General features: G+C 33.1%; 3 protein-coding genes across 14 annotated transcripts in view; 2 read left to right on the top strand and 1 right to left on the bottom strand.

Annotated features, from left to right (window-relative positions):
- Window positions 1-197: 197 nt before the first annotated feature.
- LOC146534629 (uncharacterized) lies at window positions 198-2,410 on the top strand. Its single transcript, XM_085192660.1, has 3 exons — window positions 198-489; window positions 563-727; window positions 937-2,410. The coding sequence occupies exons 1-3, from the start codon at window positions 440-442 to the stop codon at window positions 2,345-2,347; spliced, it is 1,626 nt and encodes a 541-aa protein (XP_085048786.1). The 5' UTR covers window positions 198-439; the 3' UTR covers window positions 2,348-2,410.
- Window positions 2,411-3,439: 1,029 nt separating this feature from the next.
- On the top strand, window positions 3,440-8,154 carry LOC146534628 (zinc finger CCCH-type with G patch domain-containing protein). Its single transcript, XM_085192661.1, has 10 exons — window positions 3,440-3,940; window positions 4,020-4,223; window positions 4,323-4,409; window positions 4,693-4,830; window positions 5,089-5,183; window positions 5,571-5,688; window positions 5,870-6,047; window positions 6,339-6,493; window positions 7,197-7,364; window positions 7,685-8,154. The coding sequence occupies exons 1-10, from the start codon at window positions 3,899-3,901 to the stop codon at window positions 8,105-8,107; spliced, it is 1,608 nt and encodes a 535-aa protein (XP_085048787.1). The 5' UTR covers window positions 3,440-3,898; the 3' UTR covers window positions 8,108-8,154.
- Window positions 8,155-8,638: 484 nt separating this feature from the next.
- raw (NDT-like domain-containing protein raw) overlaps window positions 8,639-20,746 on the bottom strand; it is a 41,687-nt gene continuing 29,579 nt past the window's right edge. For 8 of the 12 annotated variants that reach the window (XM_085192649.1, XM_085192653.1, XM_085192650.1 and 5 more), the window contains 9 exons: window positions 19,362-19,483; window positions 17,410-17,621; window positions 16,784-17,136; window positions 16,557-16,667; window positions 15,138-15,283; window positions 14,576-14,731; window positions 11,954-12,299; window positions 11,337-11,509; window positions 8,639-10,984 (listed from right to left, as the gene is read on the bottom strand). In XM_085192649.1, the coding sequence (XP_085048775.1) occupies window positions 10,844-10,984; window positions 11,337-11,509; window positions 11,954-12,299; window positions 14,576-14,731; window positions 15,138-15,283; window positions 16,557-16,667; window positions 16,784-17,136; window positions 17,410-17,621; window positions 19,362-19,483 (1,760 nt within the window). In that variant the 3' untranslated portion in view covers window positions 8,639-10,843. The remainder of the gene's footprint in view (window positions 10,985-11,336; window positions 11,510-11,953; window positions 12,300-14,575; window positions 14,732-15,137; window positions 15,284-16,556; window positions 16,668-16,783; window positions 17,137-17,409; window positions 17,622-19,361; window positions 19,484-20,746) is intronic. The other 4 variants (XM_085192651.1, XM_085192646.1, XM_085192648.1 and 1 more) reach the window with 3 other exon arrangements.

Below are 20,746 nucleotides of genomic sequence, written 5' to 3'. Positions count from 1 at the left end.
TTACTTAATTGACAATATTATTGCACGTGTGCGGCCAGGTTCACAAGCTTTCCCGGCTTTGTATCTATTCTTCGTAACCTTTTATTCACCCCACCCCAGTTTACGATAGCCAATAAAATTGTAACCAAATGATTGACAAAACATGTTTAACAGTTTATTGTATTTGTTAATCTGTCGGTATTGACTACTGACTTGTAAATTATGTATCTATGTAAATAAATAGAAAGAAACGATTTTCACAATAATAATAATGATTAGTGATCTAAAATAGTAATTATTTTGTTGGACAACAGTCTAATAATGATATTGTTTAGCATTAGTTAAAATGTACTTATTTTATTTCTCCTTCAATTTTAAGAATCTTACTACAAGTTTATAATTTTATACTAATAAAAACATACCTATTTAGTAAGTAGCTAAACTAATAACACGCCTTAATATGCTTGAAACTGAAGAAGTAGATATTGATTATTTTACCCCAGCATCTAGGTACGTATTTAAATCAAAATAACCCCCCTCTAAAAGATATTAATTATTTATTTAATAATTATTGTATTTTTAGCACATCATTAGCAAAAATTTTCAGTAATAGTTCACAAGTTGATGAGGACCATGATAAAACTTCCTTAAAATATGTGCCACCATTGCCTGCTCAAACAACAGCAACTAAGTCCGATAATAAACCAACCCAATGTTTATATGCCGGTGCTCTTTATGCATATGAGTGGTAATTGCTTTTGCTTTACTTAATTCTTGCAACTTGAAGATATATACTATATAATCTTGTGATTTGAATTATTGCATTCCCTAATTACATATGAAATTAATTGATGTATTGATAATATAAAGTACATATGAAAAAAAAACAAAAATTGGTCTTATCTTTATATTATTTGTAAAAAAAAATAATGAATATATGTATTTTATTTATTTTAGGTTAAAGGACTCTTACATATCAAAAGAAAGAGTTGGATTTGCAATTATGAAAATAATGAAAACTGGAGCTCATAATGTTGTACTATATGATTCAAATAAAATTACCTTATCATGTTTAACCTTAACTCCTAAAGTGGAAGTAACAATAAAAGAAAATGTCAGTATATCATACTATGATAATCAAAAAAAGTATTGGAATGTGTACACAAATCCTCATGAGTACAGTAAAGTTGTAGATATTTTAAAGAATTTGAATGTACCTTTGAAGCCTGCAGTAGATGTGGAGAAAGATTTTATTGAGAATAGTGAGTTTAAAAATAATGATATACGAACAATGTCTAAGATTTCTACAAAAGAAGACAAAGAAACTGATACAGACTCTTCTATGAACCAAAAGAGAAAAGATTCAATTTTGAAAAGAATGGCAACAATGGGTCAATCTGTTTTACCACCGAATCATCTAGGTGTTGCACATACAAGTGACTCATCAGATACCAATGAAACATACAATCAACATAAATTAAGACACAAACAGAGAACTATGAGTAAAAGAAATAATGAAAAAAGTACTACTGACATAGAAAATGATAGTGAATCACAAATGAATAAAATTACAGTAAAACCTAATAATGCTCAACAAATAATACCCATGCATGCATTAGACATTAGTAATAGAGTAAATATATCAGAAAGTCCAGATATAAACCTTTTAATTTCTGAACAAAGGGTAAGTAACAGTGAGTTAAGAATCAATATGAATAGAATGACTGACAAATTAGATCTTTTGCTAGATAAAGTAAAAGATATACAAGACAATAGTAGTGTTAAAAAAATCACAGATAATAGCTCAACCAACTTTCAAAATGAAATTGTATATAAATTATTAAATGAATATGAAAATAAAATTAAACAATATGAAGAGTTCCATAAAATAAATGGCCTTGACTTTCATAAATTAAATCAGCTTAACAATGTAAAAAATATAGCTATTGAACCAGAGGTACATGAGCAAGACGAGAGTCAAGCAAGAGAGGGATTACTTGAAGATAAGGATAAGGAAATAAATAAACTTAAAGAACAAATAAAAATGTTATCAAAAGAACTAAATGAACAAAAAGATGAGAGATCAAACATTGAAAATGTTTTCTCAAAAGAAGTGAATGAGTTAAAAGAAAATTTAGTAAAAAAAGATGAAGAAATACATAATTTACACTTACAGTTAGATAATACATTAACATTTGACAAACACACTACTAATGTAACAAATAAGGTTAAGGAGATAATGAATAACACATTCCAAAATATATCAGCAAATTTTGATAATGAGACCAATTATTCTGGAGCTACAATAAAGACAATTGTAGCTTCAATTATCAAAAAAACTACTATAGATTACATAAATAATGTTTAAGTTTGCATCTTTATAGACATGCTATTAATATATGCATAATCATAATAAATGTTTTTACAAAAATATTCTATGTATCAAGAAATTTGTTGTTTATTCAGTTTTTAAAAGCTTTTTGTTTTTATTAGCAATTTTGGAAATACTTATGTATTTAGAGAAAAACAGAATTTCATATCATTATTACTAAAATTAGAAATATGTATATTTATATAGTTTAGTACTTAACACTATTTTAAGTCGAGTTTAGTACCATTGTTTCGCCATAAATTTATATTTGAATTTAGTTAGGTAGAGGGATAAGCTGGGAGAGTGGAAGCAAGTATAAATGTTTTTTTAAAGGGATTTTTGAGTTTACATTTAGGTTGCAAGTCACAGGGATTACTTCAAAGTAATAGTGGGAGTCAACGCCGCGTTTTTGCCTCGACACCAGATCGAGGAAATATAAATAAATATTTAATTTCTTCGAGTGGAGATCGAACCCACAATCTGTCGTGTTTACAGTCACACTGACCTTTGTGCCTCTGCGCCACGACTGGCCTCTAAATATAAAATTAATTTAAATATAAGGAATATAACGATAATTAACTTATTAGTGACTTATTGAATTAGTAAAAATCAGTAACCTTAATATAAATAATACTTGATTAAAAATAATTATAATAGAATAAAATACATAAATATTTAAAATGCACTAACATTATAAGTAATATTCCGATATTTACAGAATTAATTAACATTTAACAACTATTAATGTTTTCAAATATACTATAATTATATACCAATGTGTTTCTTTACGTTAAAAAAAGTATAAATAATTTTAAAATTAAATCTATACGAAATTGATTATTTCGTTTCTTCTTCGGACTGGATTTAGTGTGAAATTCTATTTCTTTTTTACAATTCGTTTGAAGTTTAATTATGATTTTATGTAATTATTAAAGCGTACGTAGTAATATAATTGAAAGCAAATTCGATAGGTAGGTATACCGTTCCAGGACTAGAGTGACGCGTATCGTTTTTAAATCAGATTTTAATATTGCAACTAGCAACAATTTGTATGTCACAAATGTGACAATTTCAAATTTTAATATTTTCAATTTGGCAGTTTGACAGTTTCTAATTTCCATCAAATTCAATGTTTCGTAAAAATCAGAATTAATTATTTAATTATTCTTATTTCTTACATATTACCTTCGGGTATAGTGTTCTGTGATATTACTTTTTATAAATTTCATCTAGCAAACGAATACAACATATACAATACCTTCATTCCAAAAAGAAAATTGTGATGAATTTTTAGGAAACACTAAAAACTAGAACTTCATATAAGAAATTCTATAGTAATCAATAAAAAATATATATATACTTCCAACAATTGAAAGATTACTTACGAAATACAAAATGCTGATAAACTAAAGTTATATCAGATTTGGAAATAATTTTGTTAATTATTAGTTATTTATGATACACCAAGTCAATTAATTTAATAATTAAATGTCAAAATAAATAGCTAATCTGATAAGTAAGTTAGGCTGTGTTAATCATTTCAATAGAATGGAAAATTTATCTTCTTCCTTAGGACAATATGAAGATCAAGTATGAAACCTAAGTTTTTGTTACATTACTTCTTAAATTCATAGAAACACAGATTTGTAAAATTAATAATATTTCACAGCTATCAATGGTCAAAAATGCACTACAAACAACAACAAATACTAATGAACGCGAACAACTACTAGCTTTAGAAACTGAATTACAAGAGCTTATTAGCCTTACAAAGGAAAGTTTAGATGCTCATAGCAATAAGGAAATACCCAAACCTGAAGCTGAAAACGATAGTGGATCTCAAGAACTTGATAATGAATATGCATTATTTATGGCAAGTATTAAATCAAATTAATAAATAGAATTTTGTTTAATGTAGTTGTTTATAAGTTAAGTAATGTTTTATTTATATTATATAATAATTTATTTTTAGAAAGAAATGTCAGAGACAGGTGCTTATGAACAGGACAATGATAACAAAAAAGACGAAACACAAAATAGTGATCATAGTGATATTGAGGTATGTTTTTCCAGCTTCATATAGTGTGCATTCATATAGCATAGTCAGAATAGACCTTACAAGCTCTGTTTTCCCACCCTAAATTGGATAACTTCAATAATGAACCTCAACACCATGCTTTCTCTTGTGTGATAAAAGTTATTACCAAATAAATGTTTTTATTTATGATAATATGTTGTGGAATGAAATGCTTGATCGAGTTGGTTTTGTATCAACTACACATAACATAAGACCTTTACATACTTAAAAATTATTGTAATATATAATAATGTCATAATTTTAGGATGAATTATCATCTCTTCTTGGCATGAAATGTGCAGTATACCACACTCATACGTGGGGTGGGCAGCCAAGCCTACATAATGCTATGGTTAGCTCAGTTGTACCACGCCAAGATGATGATCAATTCAATGACCTCCAGGTATAATTATTTTTTAAAATAATTTGGTATTTTTAATTTTTTCAGCTTTAAGACTTGTTTATGTTTTCCACTTCCACAGGACTTGAGATATTTCTACTTCACACTTAGTGAAGACACTATTTACCACTTTGTCCAATTTTAGAATTGGACATTAAATTGTTAGTTTCCCAAAATTACAATTAAACCCTTAACCATTGCTCTTGCAGTCAGGTTGCTGCTGCACCATGACAGTCTCATTTTATTATTATTATTTCATAGGTAAAAGTACTATTTACACATCCAACACATGCAGAAATGTTGCCATGCCCATTTTACCTCAATGGCGAATGCAAATTTAGTGATGAGCAATGTAGGTGAGTCTTGACAATCTTTAAGGGGTCATTCCTAATTACGTCACATCCTAAGGAGGGAGTGGAGGGGTATAAGTATGATATTGTGTGACAAGGGGTTTTTTATTGTAACTTTTCTTTATTTGATAGTTTAACCTGCTTTTTTTATTTCTCCTTTTTTATGTATTAGTTACAATCAATTATAATAATGTGTAATTGTCATAAATGTAGAGTAAATTTGGTAACATTACATCACTCACAAATATGACCAGCTTTGACAAGTATAGGGAGGGGGGGGGGGGGGGTGAATTAAATTCATGTGTCTATATTTATATCCACAAATAAAGGGATGGCCCCTGATTAATAAAAAGGCATGTTTGTTTTTTTCTTCTAATATTGATTTCCCTTTAGGTATTCTCATGGTGCATTAATACAATTGTCTGATTTAAAAGAAGCAATTGAGCCTGATTATAATGGAACAAAAGTGGGTAGCAGAGTTTTAATGAAATTGAAACCACCAGAAGATGAGGTAGTTACTATTAAAATACTATGTTTTTTAGTTTCATTCATTTCATATGAATGGTAGTGTAAACACACTCTTTACAGATTTCTTACCAGAGTGATGAAATAAAAATAACTGACTCCCATGTGAAAATGGAACCTTGATTTTGATTCAATTTAAAATTAAAATTGTATATTTATTATTACAGGACATGAGTACAGTAAAGAAATCAACAGAGAAGTATCATTTGTGGCATAGAGCCATTGTAAAGGAAGTGGATTTTGAAAAAAGGTCGTGTGTTGCTAAAGTGGAGCATGGTATGGCGGGAGAAAAGAGAAAATCTGCTGACCACTTTCTTTTATTTGAAGAAATATTTCCTCTTAACAGTAAGTATTATTTAAATTTTATATATATTTATAAATGTGTCATTTGTTATATTTTTGGAAGATATCAGTTTAAAAATTATTTTGTAGTCTTCTATTATTATAGTAGCATAGTTCATAAATGATGGCTATGCTTCAATATATATATTTATTTTTAATTTGGTTAATTGAAGTCATCATTCTATATCTATATAGATAGATATATTTACCATAGAAAATAAATATGTACATACATAATATTGAAATGTAGCTAAAACATTTTATAATGGCACTGAAACATAAATACGTTTTCAGATGAAGGTGACGATACTGACTCAGATGATAGTCTTAGTGATACCGAATATCCAGAGAATAAAGCGATAAAAACAAACAATACGCAAAATTTAATTATAGAGAAGAGTTTGCAAAACAATGCACCAGCTATGGGCGAATGGGAACGACATACTAGAGTGAGTATGTATTAATTTTATTTCATAATTTTTTTTTCTAGTTTCACGCTGTATCCCGCATGTCGCAGGGTAGGCAGAGAGCTTAATGTTAAGAAACGTTGCGGCATTGCGTGTTGAGTCGCTTTTATAATCTTATGCCCTTGCGCTACAGTGGCTTGTTTTATATAGAGCATATTTTTTATATCTGGCATTATTTTTTTAAAGTTTAAAAATGCTCTTTCGAAGGGTTGAGTGCTAAAAAAATACCAAATTGTTCACTGTTTTGCTGTATAAAAGACATATTATATATAGTAATTTTAATTGACCCTAAAATTTCATCCAAATGGATCCACTTATTTAAGAGGAGTAGGGTGTCAAAAACATTACATAACAATTCTACGAGTATATATAAAATTACCCTTTTGAGGGTATCAGGGCTGATCTCGGCGGTTCAAATGCTCAACCGCAGCGGTTGTGGGTTTGATTCCCACTCTGATTTCCATTTCCTTGCTCTGGTAACAAGGTAAATTAAAGACGGCGTCGAGATCCGCCACTGAACACGCAATATACAAAGTCTTCTTAACACGAGGTACCTTGTGTAGCGTGTAAGTGAAAAGCAATGAGAGCATTTAAACCATCGTTCCGTTCCAATCCCGCATATAATAATACGTTACCAGATAGAACTCAAACCAAGAACCGTACCTAACCCACTCCCATCCCGCAGGGTATGGGTTCTAAGATAATGCTGGCGATGGGCTACGTGCCGGGCACTGGGCTGGGCGCGGCGGCGGACGGCCGCCTTCAGCCCGTGGAGGCGCGCGCTGCCCCCGTCAAGTCGTTGGACGCGTGTATGGCCATATCTGACAAGCTGGCTGGAAGGGATCCTTTGAAGGTGGGTTGGAGTGTAGTTTTTTTACTATTTATGTTAAATTACAGGATATATTTTAAAGTATTATAGAAATTATTCTTTGCCATTCGATATAAAATAACGCTCTATTGTTTTAACAAATTTGTAAGAAGATATTTTAATATAATATTATTTTATAATCATTACTGATGAATATATTTTCATATTTGTTTGTGTTGCAATATTTTATTAAGCTTTTATGTTATGTAGTTGTTTATTTTTTATAAGTCTGATGAATTAATGTTAAAAAAAACATGTCAAAATATTTACTTTTATAATTTACACAACAAATATTACAATTTCAGATCGAACAAAAACTCAAAAGACTACAAAAGAAAGAAGTAGAACGCAATAAGCGGGCTTATGAGAGGGAAAAAGAAAGAGAAAGAAGGAATGTGTTTAACTTCTTAAATAACACACTTGGCAACAAATCGGATTCCGCTGAATCCTCAAATAGTTCTTCCACTATTGATGTTAAGAAATCCTCAAGTAAAGATTTAAATATTGAAAAGTTTAAACTTGAAGAAGATTGCAAAAAAATTGAGAATGAAATTTTAAAATTAAATAACAGCTTGGTAAAATACCCATCGGGAAGCAATGGTCACATAAGTATTAGTATGCAAATATCTGAGAAGAACAAAGAGTTAAACTCGATGAGGAATAAGGAAAAACAAATATTTAACGAACAGAAACAAAGAAAAGATAAGCAGAAAATGACAGTATTTTAACATTTGTTATGTTTAATTGGGCAGAAATTAAATATTAATAGTGTTTATAATCTTTTTTTTCCCATTTCGAAGGAAACATGTTTTAAGGTGATGAAAAGATACTTTTTATTAAGGAATTATTGAGACCTCATGGCACATTAGAATAGCATCTGACTGTAAACGCGACGGTTGTGGGTTCGATCACCATTTGAGTGATTATTTTGATTTAAGTAATTTTTATTTTCTATGAACATATGAACAGTTAATTATTTCCTCGCTTAGATAACAAGAAAAAGAGTGGCGTAGAGTTCCGCGAGGGCAGGGCAGAAAAATGTATGAGGAACAGAGTGTCTTAATAAGCTTTGCCTACCCTGTTGATTTGCGGAACACATCGTGAAGCTAAAAAAGGACCCCATTTATTTCTTAGTGAAGAATAACTCTTGTTGAAGTATAGGCACGTTAATGAAATAATGAAGAACATACGTTACTGAACTAACTTTTAAAATAATATATATTTTGTCCAGGATGGTATATGACAATAATACACAGTTATAATTACAAATTTCTATATTTACATGTGATGTTTTTAGTTTAAAATAAGCGTACATGGCATATAATTACAATTAATATATGAAATATTTTTTTCTATAAATTAGATATTTGTACTATCAAACAATATTACAAAGTACTTATATATGTTAATGGATAGTGTGACTAGCAAATAATATTTGCTGATTATATAAAATTGTAATATTTTAGTGACAGTGGGTCAAAGTTTTTACGACTTAAATTATCTATATTAAACTACTATACCTACATTAGGTATGGAACCGAGACTTCAAAAGTTCGATTAATAATTAATTCGCAAGCTAATTTTAAATTTTGCATATAGAGTCTTCTAGAATCTAATATTTTATTAAATCTAGATTAAAAATGAGTATAAATTGATTACGATTAATTTTGAATAATAAAATTATGTTCCGAATAATTAATTATTACGACATACTCTTAATTTGCTACGTGAGCAAGACGCATTTGTACTTTCCATTATCCCCACGTTGTAGTGAACGTATATTATTTAACAGCACTATGCCAATACACTAAAAAAGATCTAATTTGAGAGAATCGTCAATAGATACCAATCGTAATACGCTAACACCGACAAAATGGCCTTTGAAGACCACATAAGACCACATTATCATAAACAAGTTTACAACGAAATAAGCTAAAAGTATCTCAGGATAGCTAATATTCGACACCTTAACTTCGTGTACTGACATATGCATTTGTCATGTTAAGATTCAATAAAATAAGCAATCAACACGCCATTTTGAATCTCCACTAACCTACATTACACGCTAGTATCTACTTATGCATTGAAAATTTACAAGTTCACAATATATTTTTCCTAAACAAATTAATTAATCACAGAGATTTGTTGAACTCAATATCTTCACCTTCCATACGGCTCTTTCATACAGATTAATATTACATCCGGCGTTTAACAACGCTTCATTTACAATTAGAGAGTGGCGAGTCAAAGAGAGACTTTGTACTAAAATATTTTAGATAACGTAAAAATTTTGAACTTGAAAACCTTCCTCTGTTCCTGTAAATTTTTTATACTCTTATAAATTTTTACACGTTTTCTAAAATATTTTTTATTTATCCTTATTGTGGAATAACATATTAAAAAATGTTAAAAAAACGTATTTGTACTAGACTAAGTTGAACATTCAAAATCATAAGTAAGTACACTTTAATGAGACTCCTTGCAGTAACCTAAGCTGTGTGATGTCTTTATTACGTACATTGTGATTATAGAATTACGTATGAGGAATATTTTAAGAGTGGAAAAGATGAATGAGATTCACATTTCCGTCCATTTTTATTGAACGTAACTGGTGTTTTGTAACTGAGCATAGAATTCCTCTTAAAGCGAATACATATCAAATAAATTGTAAGCAGTATAAAATAGAAGAATCGATTAAAAAAATATATTTTACATTTGAAGGTAATTTTTCTTTAATGAAACCTTTTTTGATGTTTGTAATACAATAATAATAATGTAATGTAATAATAATAAATTAAAACGATATATACTTCGATTTTATACAATTTACATAATATATTGTGATGGATATAAATTTATTTATGTTGGTGATAAGTGTGCGTTATTGTTTGTATTGCCAGATTAATACATAAGAATCATTAATTAATATAATTAATTTTATTTATTTATAGTATAGAAATAGGGAACTAATAATAAAAAAAAGTAATTAGCATTGACCTATTGATCTTAACGATTCTGAATTGTTTATTCAATTAAAAATCATCGTGATATTAAATCATCAAAAATATATAAAATATTTATATATATTACTTAATATAAAAAAATTGGAAATAATTTTCTAATGAAAGTAATAATTTAATTTACGTTACATACATTTCATTACTTGACAAAAATATATAATTAAAATTCCCTTTTTCATACACTTCCTAATTTAAAGAACGGTAATTTTTGTTTTAAACCTTATGGTTACCTAGCAATACTTTTATTCTGTGTTGGTTTATATCATGAAATTTACTTTGAAATTGAAATTAGTACCTAATCACTTTTAGAGTTACAAATACTATATGTCGCAAATATCACTATTGAAAATCACCATTCTATATATCTCCATATATAAATGTGCCCAAATACTTTGCGTAAATGTGATTTTGTGTGTGTGTGTTTGTATTTGAGTAAATAATTAATTAAAGCGCAGAACGCAGGCGTTCCACTACACACGCCATGGCGGCTTCAACAGATTCGAACACGGGAACTTTCGCCCTTCGCGCGAGGTCCGTTAGGTAGTGTCTGCCTCGGTTGTAATCTTTCACCGCCGTCTCGCTATACTATGGAACAGTAATAAAGTAATAAATATATATTATATTTAACCCTATAGTATTATAAATATAAGGTAGGCAATATGGTTTTAGATCAGTATTTAATCATTGAAGTAATTTGTTATTAAACAGCATTAATATTGTAGAGTACGATCGATGAGTCGTGACCGCCCCGAAGAAAGGCTTTCTGAACTTTTGCGCATTGCTGACTTGGGAAGAAAATAATGAAAGGTAAGAAGACTAACATCAAATCTGGCCACAACTCGTCGACCCTACTGTAGTTATATATAATCTACTACACTTTTTGCGCCGGCCTTAACTCCTGACTCAAAATAAACTAATAAAAACAAAAGATACTAACACTCACAGGCTTCGCTTTAGCAGGATCGAGGGGTTGCACTATAAGCACCGTGTGCCTCGGACGCAGACCCATATAGTGGGCCGCTAGCACCATGGCTGCGAAACTTGGGGACTCCGCACTGAGTGAAAACACTAAGACGCGGGACCCGAGGAGAAGTTCTTCATCGTATGTACCTAAAATCATAAGAGAATTCATATAAATGACGTTGTTTAGCGGCACAGCATTTAACTGTAAAAGCGACGGTTGTGGGTTCGATTTCCACTCGAGGAATAAATTGTTTTATTTTCCTCGCTTTGGTATCAAGATTTTTTGAGGCGTTGACTCATTCTACATAATTCAACTTTCGGTTTTTGTTTTATATTAATAAAGCGGCGAAATGGCAAAACCAATAGTAAACTTACATGCCATTATAGAAATAATCAATGTAACAAACTGGGTTTGTTATATGGAACTAACAGATTTTTATCTTCACAAATAGGCAGATAAGACATAGTGACAAATCACTTCGATTTCGACAGCCTACGCATTTTAATTGTCTAGTGATAAAATTCTATTTATCTAACCGGATATGTCAAATGCAAATAAATTATAACATGGTTAATATATTTTTTACTAACCTTTAAACGGTTGCGGTGTGATATCCTCCGTGACGCTATAGAAATCAGACGCACTGAGCCTATCACCAGGCCTGTCTGCATCTGGGGCGCGTTCTCTAAACACTATGTCCAAGGGAGAGTGGGGTGATGACGGGGAAGGTGCACTTTGAGGTCGAGGTGATTTAGGGGAAGTCGGGGAGCGTGAGGTACAATCGGATCTGGGTTTTTTATCCCTACACGGGGATTCGGGGGCGGGGGCGGTACGGCGCGCGGGGGCTGAGAACATACGCGTGTAGTCGTTTACGCGTGGCACTACATACGTGAAGCCCTCTCGCCTCAATATTTCCTCTGGTCGAGGGTTGTTTGACTGAAACAATTGAAAATATTATTATATATATAATTCAGGCTAGTCGTGCTGCAGGGGCACAAGCGTGTCATAATGGACTGTAAACGCAACAGGTTGTGGGTTCGATTCCCATTCGAGGAAATAAAATATATTTATATAAATATATTTAATATTCTTATTTCTTTATTCTGCTGTCAAGGCAAAGCGTGGCCTCTAGAATTCGGCGGAAAGTGAGAAGCAAAGTGTCTTACCACGGCTCCATCTAACAAACCTTCTACATTCAGGATTCAGAATGAAGCTGGTTATCGTAATAAACTATGATAATAATTGTTAAATTATTATTATTAGATATTATTATATTATTAGAAAATTAATAAATCTAGCTATCATAACAAAGATGAATAAATAATTTACTACGTAACGTAAGGTAAGCAACGATATACCTACATACCTAAACAAAGTGAATAGGTATTTTATTTTTATTTTATCTAATAAAAAAAACATTACAACTTACTCATAGATATATGTAACAACTATACTATCTAAACGAAATCTTTAATTCACTTAACTGACATTAGTCAGTGTATGACACCTTATACCTACCTGTGAATCAGCAAAATTACAAAAACAAAGTTAGTGGACCTCGAAATGACGCGATAAAAAGGAATTGTTTGAAAAATATTTCACAAGATCCGAACGATTAGTCAATTAGTAAATATGACTGTTAAAGTGACTGTTGAAAGAGGCAAACAAATAGGTGTTATTATGGTAGTGCTAAGAATAAGACGTATAGAAGTATAGATAGATAGGGGACGTAGAGTTGTGTAGAGAGGAAATTAAGGCCAAGATTTCGGACACTCAATACGCAGAATTCGACGCAAAGTGGGGAACAGAAGTGTTTAATGGGAACGAAGTGTCTCAACACTAGGTTCCTAGGTTCCTTCTGCCTACTCTGCTATGTACGGGATACAGTGTGAAGCTGAATAGAAAATAAACGCTAAATAAAATTTGAAGGGGAAAACGAATGGAAGACAATGTATACGCACAATATGATTAGTAAAATTTTTAACAAAAAAAACTGATTTCTAACAGTAAACGATGGTCGAGTGGATGGTCATGGACTGCATTGTTACAACTGGACCAAATTATAATGGGACCACACGTAGAAATGCATCAAAATTGGTACACCCAGCCGAAAGTTCACAGGTAACAAACAAAAATAGATAGAGTCGAATTGAGAACCTCCTCCTTTTGCAGAAGTCGGTTAAAAAGATCGTATGAGTGAAACTAGTACGCTGTTGATAATTACACACTATGGAAGTAGTAAAATACAAATTGTTTGCTAACGCATTATGCTAACAAGAGTTCGTGGAACGAGCAAGACGCAACCTATAGGCCATTCAGTTCACGATAATGTACCTACATTTTATTTGGTATGTGATACTTATCGTAAAAACAGGTACAAGTATAACTATGTATGAATACTTATATTTTTGGCACATGAACAAAGAGCCGTGACGTCATCGAGCACCAAAATTGTGAATCGTAAAAATAACTTCCCAAATTTTTGCAGACTTCGCCATCTTAGTAGGTTAAATGAGAACTTTCTCCGAAACGTTAAAAAATAGCTCATTAGTTAATATTATAGAAATTTATAGTTAAGTATTATTGTGAACAATTCAGGTTTTTGGGTCATGTGCGTGAGTGGGTGGACCAATAACGCTATAAGAAATTGGCTTTTAGAAACTAAACATACAAAAAAGGAATTCAACTTTGAATATTATTACTATAACATTGATATCTAAAAGGAACATTATTACTTAGCCTAGTTTCATGTAAGTGGATATCTTTGTCCCTTATATGTTACATGTAGCCTTGACAACGCGCAATAGTAAATGTTAACCTCAGTAATCTTATTAGACTGTATAGACGATCCTTTATTGGTTCATTATGTCATCGATGGTTAAATTTATGCGAATAATAAAACTGGAATATTATTTTTATCTTAAGGAATATGCTTATTATTATTAGATTTTATTTTTGTTAGGCAGAGGGAACCTAAGGTTAAGACACTCTGGTTCCCATTTTCCGCCGAATTCTGGAAGTATTCAGTGTTGAGTGGGGAACCTCAACGCTGCGCTTTGCCAGACCAGAGCGAAGAAAATGGAAATACTAAAGTAGTATTTTTATGATTATTTTAAGTTTTAACATAACGCAACGCCCAGGAACGCTCAGGGAATTAATGGATTGTTAAATATTTTCTGCAACGCTAACACAATAAAAAAATATATATTTACAGGAAAAGCTCCACCGAGATAGACATCGTGCACGGGCGCGCCGAGCATGGCGGGCAAGCGCTCCAACCGGCGCTCCGTGCCCGGCGTGAACACCTCGCCGCTGCTGCCTGACGCGGCCGACGTGTTCTCCTCCACTGCACTCCTGGTACCGCCGTTCTGGAATTTTATAAATGTATACTTTATATTTTCACGCTGTATCTCCACCTCCAATCTGTCGAAATCGCGAGGCATTGCGTGTTGAGTGGCGGAACTCACAGCCTTTAATTCTTTAGCGCCATTAATTTAACATCAGAAACGTCATCTGTTATCGGCTACATCATCACTCATCAGCTACGTCGAAATTCAACGGTTTCCAAGAGGCTCGGGTTCAAGCCTCGCTTCGTTAAATTTTTAATACGTTTTCTTAATAAATTTGTCACATAATTCTAGTAAAAATAACGTCATCAACTCTAATTCCCAGCAATAAGTGGGACAACCCTCTGAACCAGGCCATTGCATGACTAATACAAATTTCCTCAATAAGTAAGTAAGTATATTTTCATATCATTAATTTCCAACTCACCTTAGGTATAAACAATGATAGTTTCTGTCCGTACGCCCTGAGGCGCGGGTTGTGCACCCTGAGGCCGTTCTCGCGCCCCGTTGCTGTAGCGTCCGGTCGCCCAGTCGCTTCCGTACTGTCGGAGTCTGGATGACGAGACTGATATTCTAAAAACAAATGTTTTTATCAGTATTTACTTGGAAAATAAATGATTGTGTGAATTGAAAATAAATACAGCTTTAGATGTTAAGCGGGAAATTAAAATGCAAAAAAAAATTTTAAAAAAACTTATATAATAATAAAATGTTCCTACTAGTAACCAATTAATGCGGACATTGCAAAAAGATATAATAAACAAACAAACAAATAATATTTTAAAATAAAAAAAAATTGCCTAAAAACCTTGAGGAAATTTTGATTTTTCATTTACAAAGTTTCTTTCTGTATTTATTTACAATAGGTCTATTTATATAGCGAAATAAAAAAAACAATTGTTTTAATAAAAACACTAAGCAAATGTTGTGAGAAAAACCTAAGAAATTAAATATATAATTAATGAGATATGAAAAAAAAAAACGCAACCAAAACATGAAACAAAAGTCTTCAAAACAAAAACCTCAACACAAACCATACGCCGTATGAAACTCTAGTGATGACAGTCCGAGCTAAGTTTAAATGATAAGATAAAAAAAGCGATGTTCACAGTCATTGTGTGGAATGGGTTACAATTGAAAATCTTATCAGCGAGGGAGAAAACAGATAACGAAAACAGCTGCAAAACAAAATGAATGAATGAAATGTATTTATACATACATACATGTACGAGTACATATGTGTATAGAGTGGAGACAGCGCTCTAAGCACACCGTTACGTTCTCTCACGTAGAGCGCGATGGCCAAAACTCACAACTATTCAGCGAACGTGACTTGATAGATTGCAGGTTTACAGTGCATTGGATATTATTTTTAAACACATTCCTGGCACATCTATGACTTAATATTTAATTACGACAGCGAGGTCGGGCGGGGCGTTCTGTTATTATGAGGGTATGAATAAACAACGTGTTTACGATAAGCTGCAACATTAGAGACTAAAATACACACTTAATTGCTCACAGTAATGAATAAATCTAATTAAATGGTCTACTTTTACAGGATGCGACCTTGCATTTTGATTCTCTATTTAAGCATATAGTGACAATTTGGATTTCAATGTCACAAAGTTCAACGAACGATATAACAGTCCTGTTTGTGAGCATATTATGATTCAACAGATATTTATTATTCGAACTTGTCAATAATGTAAGATTTAATGAATGTTCGCCCGTTATCCGGACAGCCGAACGACCGACGTGTAAGTAACGGTACGCTTGCGAGGAGCTACAAATGAAACGTAAAACGCAAAGCTGGTCGTGCGAGCGCACGGTGCCGGACACGCACCGGGGCCGGCGGGCACCGCGGACGACGTGATCAGATCACGCAGGGAGCGGAACGCGCGCCGCACGCGCGCCCCCACGCTCGACCCCGACGGAGTTCGCGGACATTGCGAGCCTTCAACAGATAATCACAATCGATACATACATATATGCAATACACGCCACTGTTAGGAAACTACTAATCTGGATGGTTTTTTTGGAACTTAATATCAAAATTAATGTAATGGTTACCTGTGTCCGCTGCTAATTCGGCAACCGCGGCGCAAAATGTTTCAAAATCCACCACGTCTGCGTTGGGCGGCAGGCACCGGTCGGCCACGTCGCGCGGCGCTCTCGTAGCGTCCCGCAGGGCCTCCATCGCGCGGGCGCGTGACAGGCGCGCGTTTCTACCGCCAGCCGCGTCGTACACTCGCTTCAGGCGCAGTATGGTGTTGCCCAGGGAGTGCCGCGGGTGGGTACGCGCGCCGCGCAGCACCGCCCGCGCGCATCGTAGCGCCGCAGGGATGTCTGTGAACGCAGGAAGCCCCCGACGCTCGACCGCCTCTTGCAGAGTTGCTCTCGCCCGCGATAGCTCTACGTACTCTCTGAAAACAATGTAGATATAACTATTCTTCAAGTGGGTCCCACTTATTAATTTGGATACAATCTGCTTAGTTCTACTGGTACCTCCTACTGGGCCGCAGTTGAGAGTATAGTGGACCGTTATCTTACAATTAGGCAGTCTATGGTGTGCCGGGTTCCGCTGAGGGCTTGTGTGCGATGAACCAATTAGTGTTTGTTGACGCTACGAGAAATAGAAGAGCGATAAAGAAAGATATTAACGCAATAATGCAAGAATCCGTAATGACTTTACTTACTGGTCCGAAATGGTTTCTCGGCCGATGTTCTGGTGCCGCGAGTAAGGCCTTAGCACCAGCAGCAGGTCTCGGGGTGCGGCCGCCAGATGCGCCGCTTCCACGCTGGCGGCGACGGCGCGCGTCTCACTGTCCAGCACGAATAGAAGAGCTCTAGCTTCAGCCTTCGCCCGATGCTCAACTTCTATTAGCTCCGTCGACCAGTCGTCTACTTGCTATATATAGAAACAAATATTAAAATTTTACAAATGTAAAAATTAAGGTGTCGCGCTTTACGTCGACCCACGTTTTATTTTATGATTTGTATTTTAAAATTATAACCGACAATTAAATATGAGGGATACGGCAAAAAATTACCACCAACTTAATGCGTGGTTTACTTCACCTGGCACAATTAGCAAATTTTTGAATATTTGGATCTAATTAATTAAGTACAGCTTTTAAATCATTTAAGCGAGCGTTTGTGTCAAATAAAAGTCTATAAAATACGATACTCTCGGCGTTCAGAGTCGTCTAAGTTACTCAATTTTATCACGTAGATATATTCAATTAAGAATTCAAGAAACATGCATTAGGTATCTATCGCCCACAATGCCGTAGGTAAATGTCACAGAAGCTAAGTTTCTATCCGACAAGTGGCAATCGATTCATTTTTTGTCAGTAGAAACCTGTTTAGGAATGTTGTCATGTTTATTAATACTTAATAACAACCATTAAGTAAAACGTAAACTGAACCGCCGCACGTATGTACAAATAAATTATACATATAGAAAAAATATGTATGTCAATCGTTTTAATAAAGTATTTATAAAATTAAGATAATATGTTGATTAAGAGGCCAGTCGTGTCGAATGGGCACATGCGCCTGACTTTTAACACAAAAGGTTGTAGGTTCGATTCCCACTCGAGGAAATTAAATATTTAATATTTTCAATTCTACGCTACAGTGTGGAGGCAAAGCGCGGCGTGGAATTCCGCCACTCAACACGCAATGCCAGAAAGCAGAAGCAGAAAGTTGAGAGCGGAGTGTCTTAACACTAGGATCCATCTGCCTATCCTGCTACAAGCGGGATACAGACTGAAGAAAAAAAAGTTATGTTAATATTTGTTGTCTATATACTTAATATACAAATAAGATATTTTAAAAGCCACCAATATGCAATTGTCGGCACATCAATTCATCAATTAAAGCGAGAACGTCGGCAAAAAGCCTTTTATATGGAACATAAAATATTTCATTAAAATTGTTTTCATTTGACACATGATTACTAATAAGTCTTTGTTATAACGAGAAGTGTTAAAATTAAATATTATAAAAAAAATATCCTTTAGTAGGTTTAGGAGGTACAATAAATATTTTGTATATATCTATTGATTTTTTTATCTTTATTGTTGCCATAATTAAACAACCACAGATTAAAAATTTAATTATTATAAAAAAAAAAATACAATTTGTCCCTCCCGTGGTCAATTATTATAATTTAAATAATTAACACACTCCTCATAAATGTAGGTAACGTTATTAATAAACAAATACAATTAATAATTTGTTTTTACTACAGATACTACATACAAATGAATTGCCTCATTGCTGAGTTTACCCTTAAGAAATTACTACATCAATGACCTCATCGGTCACATTAAACGTTGCGGTCATCAAACAAAGGAAGTCTAACAAACTACCTATTAACTATAATTATTTAACTGGAAAAAAGGTATATTTATATCCAAAGATCAGCTTCACGCTGTATCCCGCACACAGCAGGGTAGGCAGAGGGAAACTAATATTAAAACACTCCTTTTCCCACTTTCAGCCGAATTCTTAAGGCGAGAAATATTTCATTTCCTCAAGTGGGGATTGAACCCGCCACCAGTCGCATTTTCAGTCAAACACTAGAAGCCCTGCGCCACGACTGGCCTCTATTAAATAGATAATGAAATATCTTAATACTCACAGGATTGAAATATGTGATGCCCATTTTCTTAAGCATAGGTATAGCGATGTCCGATCTCCAGGTGGTGGGATTGCAGGACCCTCCCAGGAACACCTCGCACGGAGGAGGTGACGCCTCGCTGCCTGCGTAATGTTACATTATTTACTTATTCCGGTTTATTTAGGAAATATATTTTAATCACATTTGGTAATTTTATCGATTTCCCGTCATATCTACTTCCTAGTATTTGGTCATTTATAATGTAGATTAGACGTGAATCATTGAATAAGGAACTATTTCCTAATTAAATTATTCGTTTATCAGAAATTAGAATATAACTTAATATTTCAATATTCAATTAAATTATTTTTAGTATCTTTTCCATAAAATTTTAAATCTATATTTTTTTCAATTAAATTAAAGTAGGCCAGTACAACTGAGCCGCAACTACTGCCTGTGTTCCGTATTTACTTTTTGCGGACAAAACCATTTATAATAGAACAAAATTTTCAAAACGAAAATCAGTTTTTTCATAATGTAGGTATTCTCAAGCCTGTTATTAAATTTTTTGCCTCACGCTCTTTCTCCACATAGCAGGGTATGGAGAGGAAACCTAGTGTTAAAACACTCCGTTATTTTAAAGACACTCGCCTCGTTACTAGAACAAGGTATATAAAAATATAAAATTATTCATTTCTGCGAGTGGCAATCGAACCCACAACCTGTAGAGTTTATAACCGTGACCCTCGGATTGGCCTTAAATTGCTACTTCTATTAAATTCTCTAAGCAATAAATACATATTGTTAATAACTCATTATATTTCTCTTATATATCTTTCTTTTCTTTTCTCATTATATTTCTTATTAATCAGAAACCAGTAGTAGATTAATAGAAAGTAAGAAGTGGTCCAATTATATGAACAGATGCAAGGCTAGAGTAGGTAATTAGGTTACACTAATTACCTTCAATTCATCAAGGTCATACTGAAAAGAGCCTTGCTATAATTCATATTCTCTTCTACATAACATCCTCTGAGGGACTCCCCAGGAATATATCAACCTTGAAAGACTGATGTGATAAAAAAAAGATATCTTTGATATAATTTATTATTATCTAAATAAGAATCGTTTACGTATATTCCCTATTTTTTTGCCTTCACGCTGTATCCCGCACGTATTAGGGTAGATAGAGAGAGACTAAAGTAAAAACACTCCTCTCCCGATATTCCACCGAATTTAGGAGGCATTGCTAGTGTGATTACATTGAGTGGCGGAACCTAACGCCGCGGTTTGCCCTTATTCTTAACGTTTTGGTGTAGGATATATGTATTATTTTTTCTACATATATTATTCAGCTATATATCATACATGCCTACAATGTTCTGTTCTCTAATATCTATGTATTA

The sequence above is a fragment of the Heliconius melpomene genome, chromosome 11 (genome assembly GCF_056956725.1).
Source record: "Heliconius melpomene rosina isolate 202511_hmr_F chromosome 11, ASM5695672v1, whole genome shotgun sequence".
NCBI classification, from domain to species: Eukaryota; Metazoa; Arthropoda; class Insecta; order Lepidoptera; family Nymphalidae; genus Heliconius; species Heliconius melpomene.
The sequence above is the reverse complement of the archived record's forward strand: the minus strand, read 5'-3'. Positions and strand labels throughout refer to the sequence as shown.

What these genes read in the sequence shown, in the direction of transcription:
- LOC146534629 (XM_085192660.1), top strand. Translation starts at nt 440, where the DNA reads ATGCTTGAAACTGAAGAAGTAGATATTGATTATTTTACCCCAGCATCT. An exon ending in TATTTTACCCCAGCATCTAG is followed by an intron (nt 490 to 562) that starts GTACGTATTTAA and finishes TTGTATTTTTAG; the next exon opens with CACATCATTAGCAAAAATTT. An exon ending in GCTCTTTATGCATATGAGTG is followed by an intron (nt 728 to 936) that starts GTAATTGCTTTT and finishes TATTTATTTTAG; the next exon opens with GTTAAAGGACTCTTACATAT.
- LOC146534628 (XM_085192661.1), top strand. Translation starts at nt 3,899, where the DNA reads ATGGAAAATTTATCTTCTTCCTTAGGACAATATGAAGATCAA. An exon ending in TAGGACAATATGAAGATCAA is followed by an intron (nt 3,941 to 4,019) that starts GTATGAAACCTA and finishes AATATTTCACAG; the next exon opens with CTATCAATGGTCAAAAATGC. An exon ending in AGAAATATTTCCTCTTAACA is followed by an intron (nt 6,048 to 6,338) that starts GTAAGTATTATT and finishes ATACGTTTTCAG; the next exon opens with ATGAAGGTGACGATACTGAC.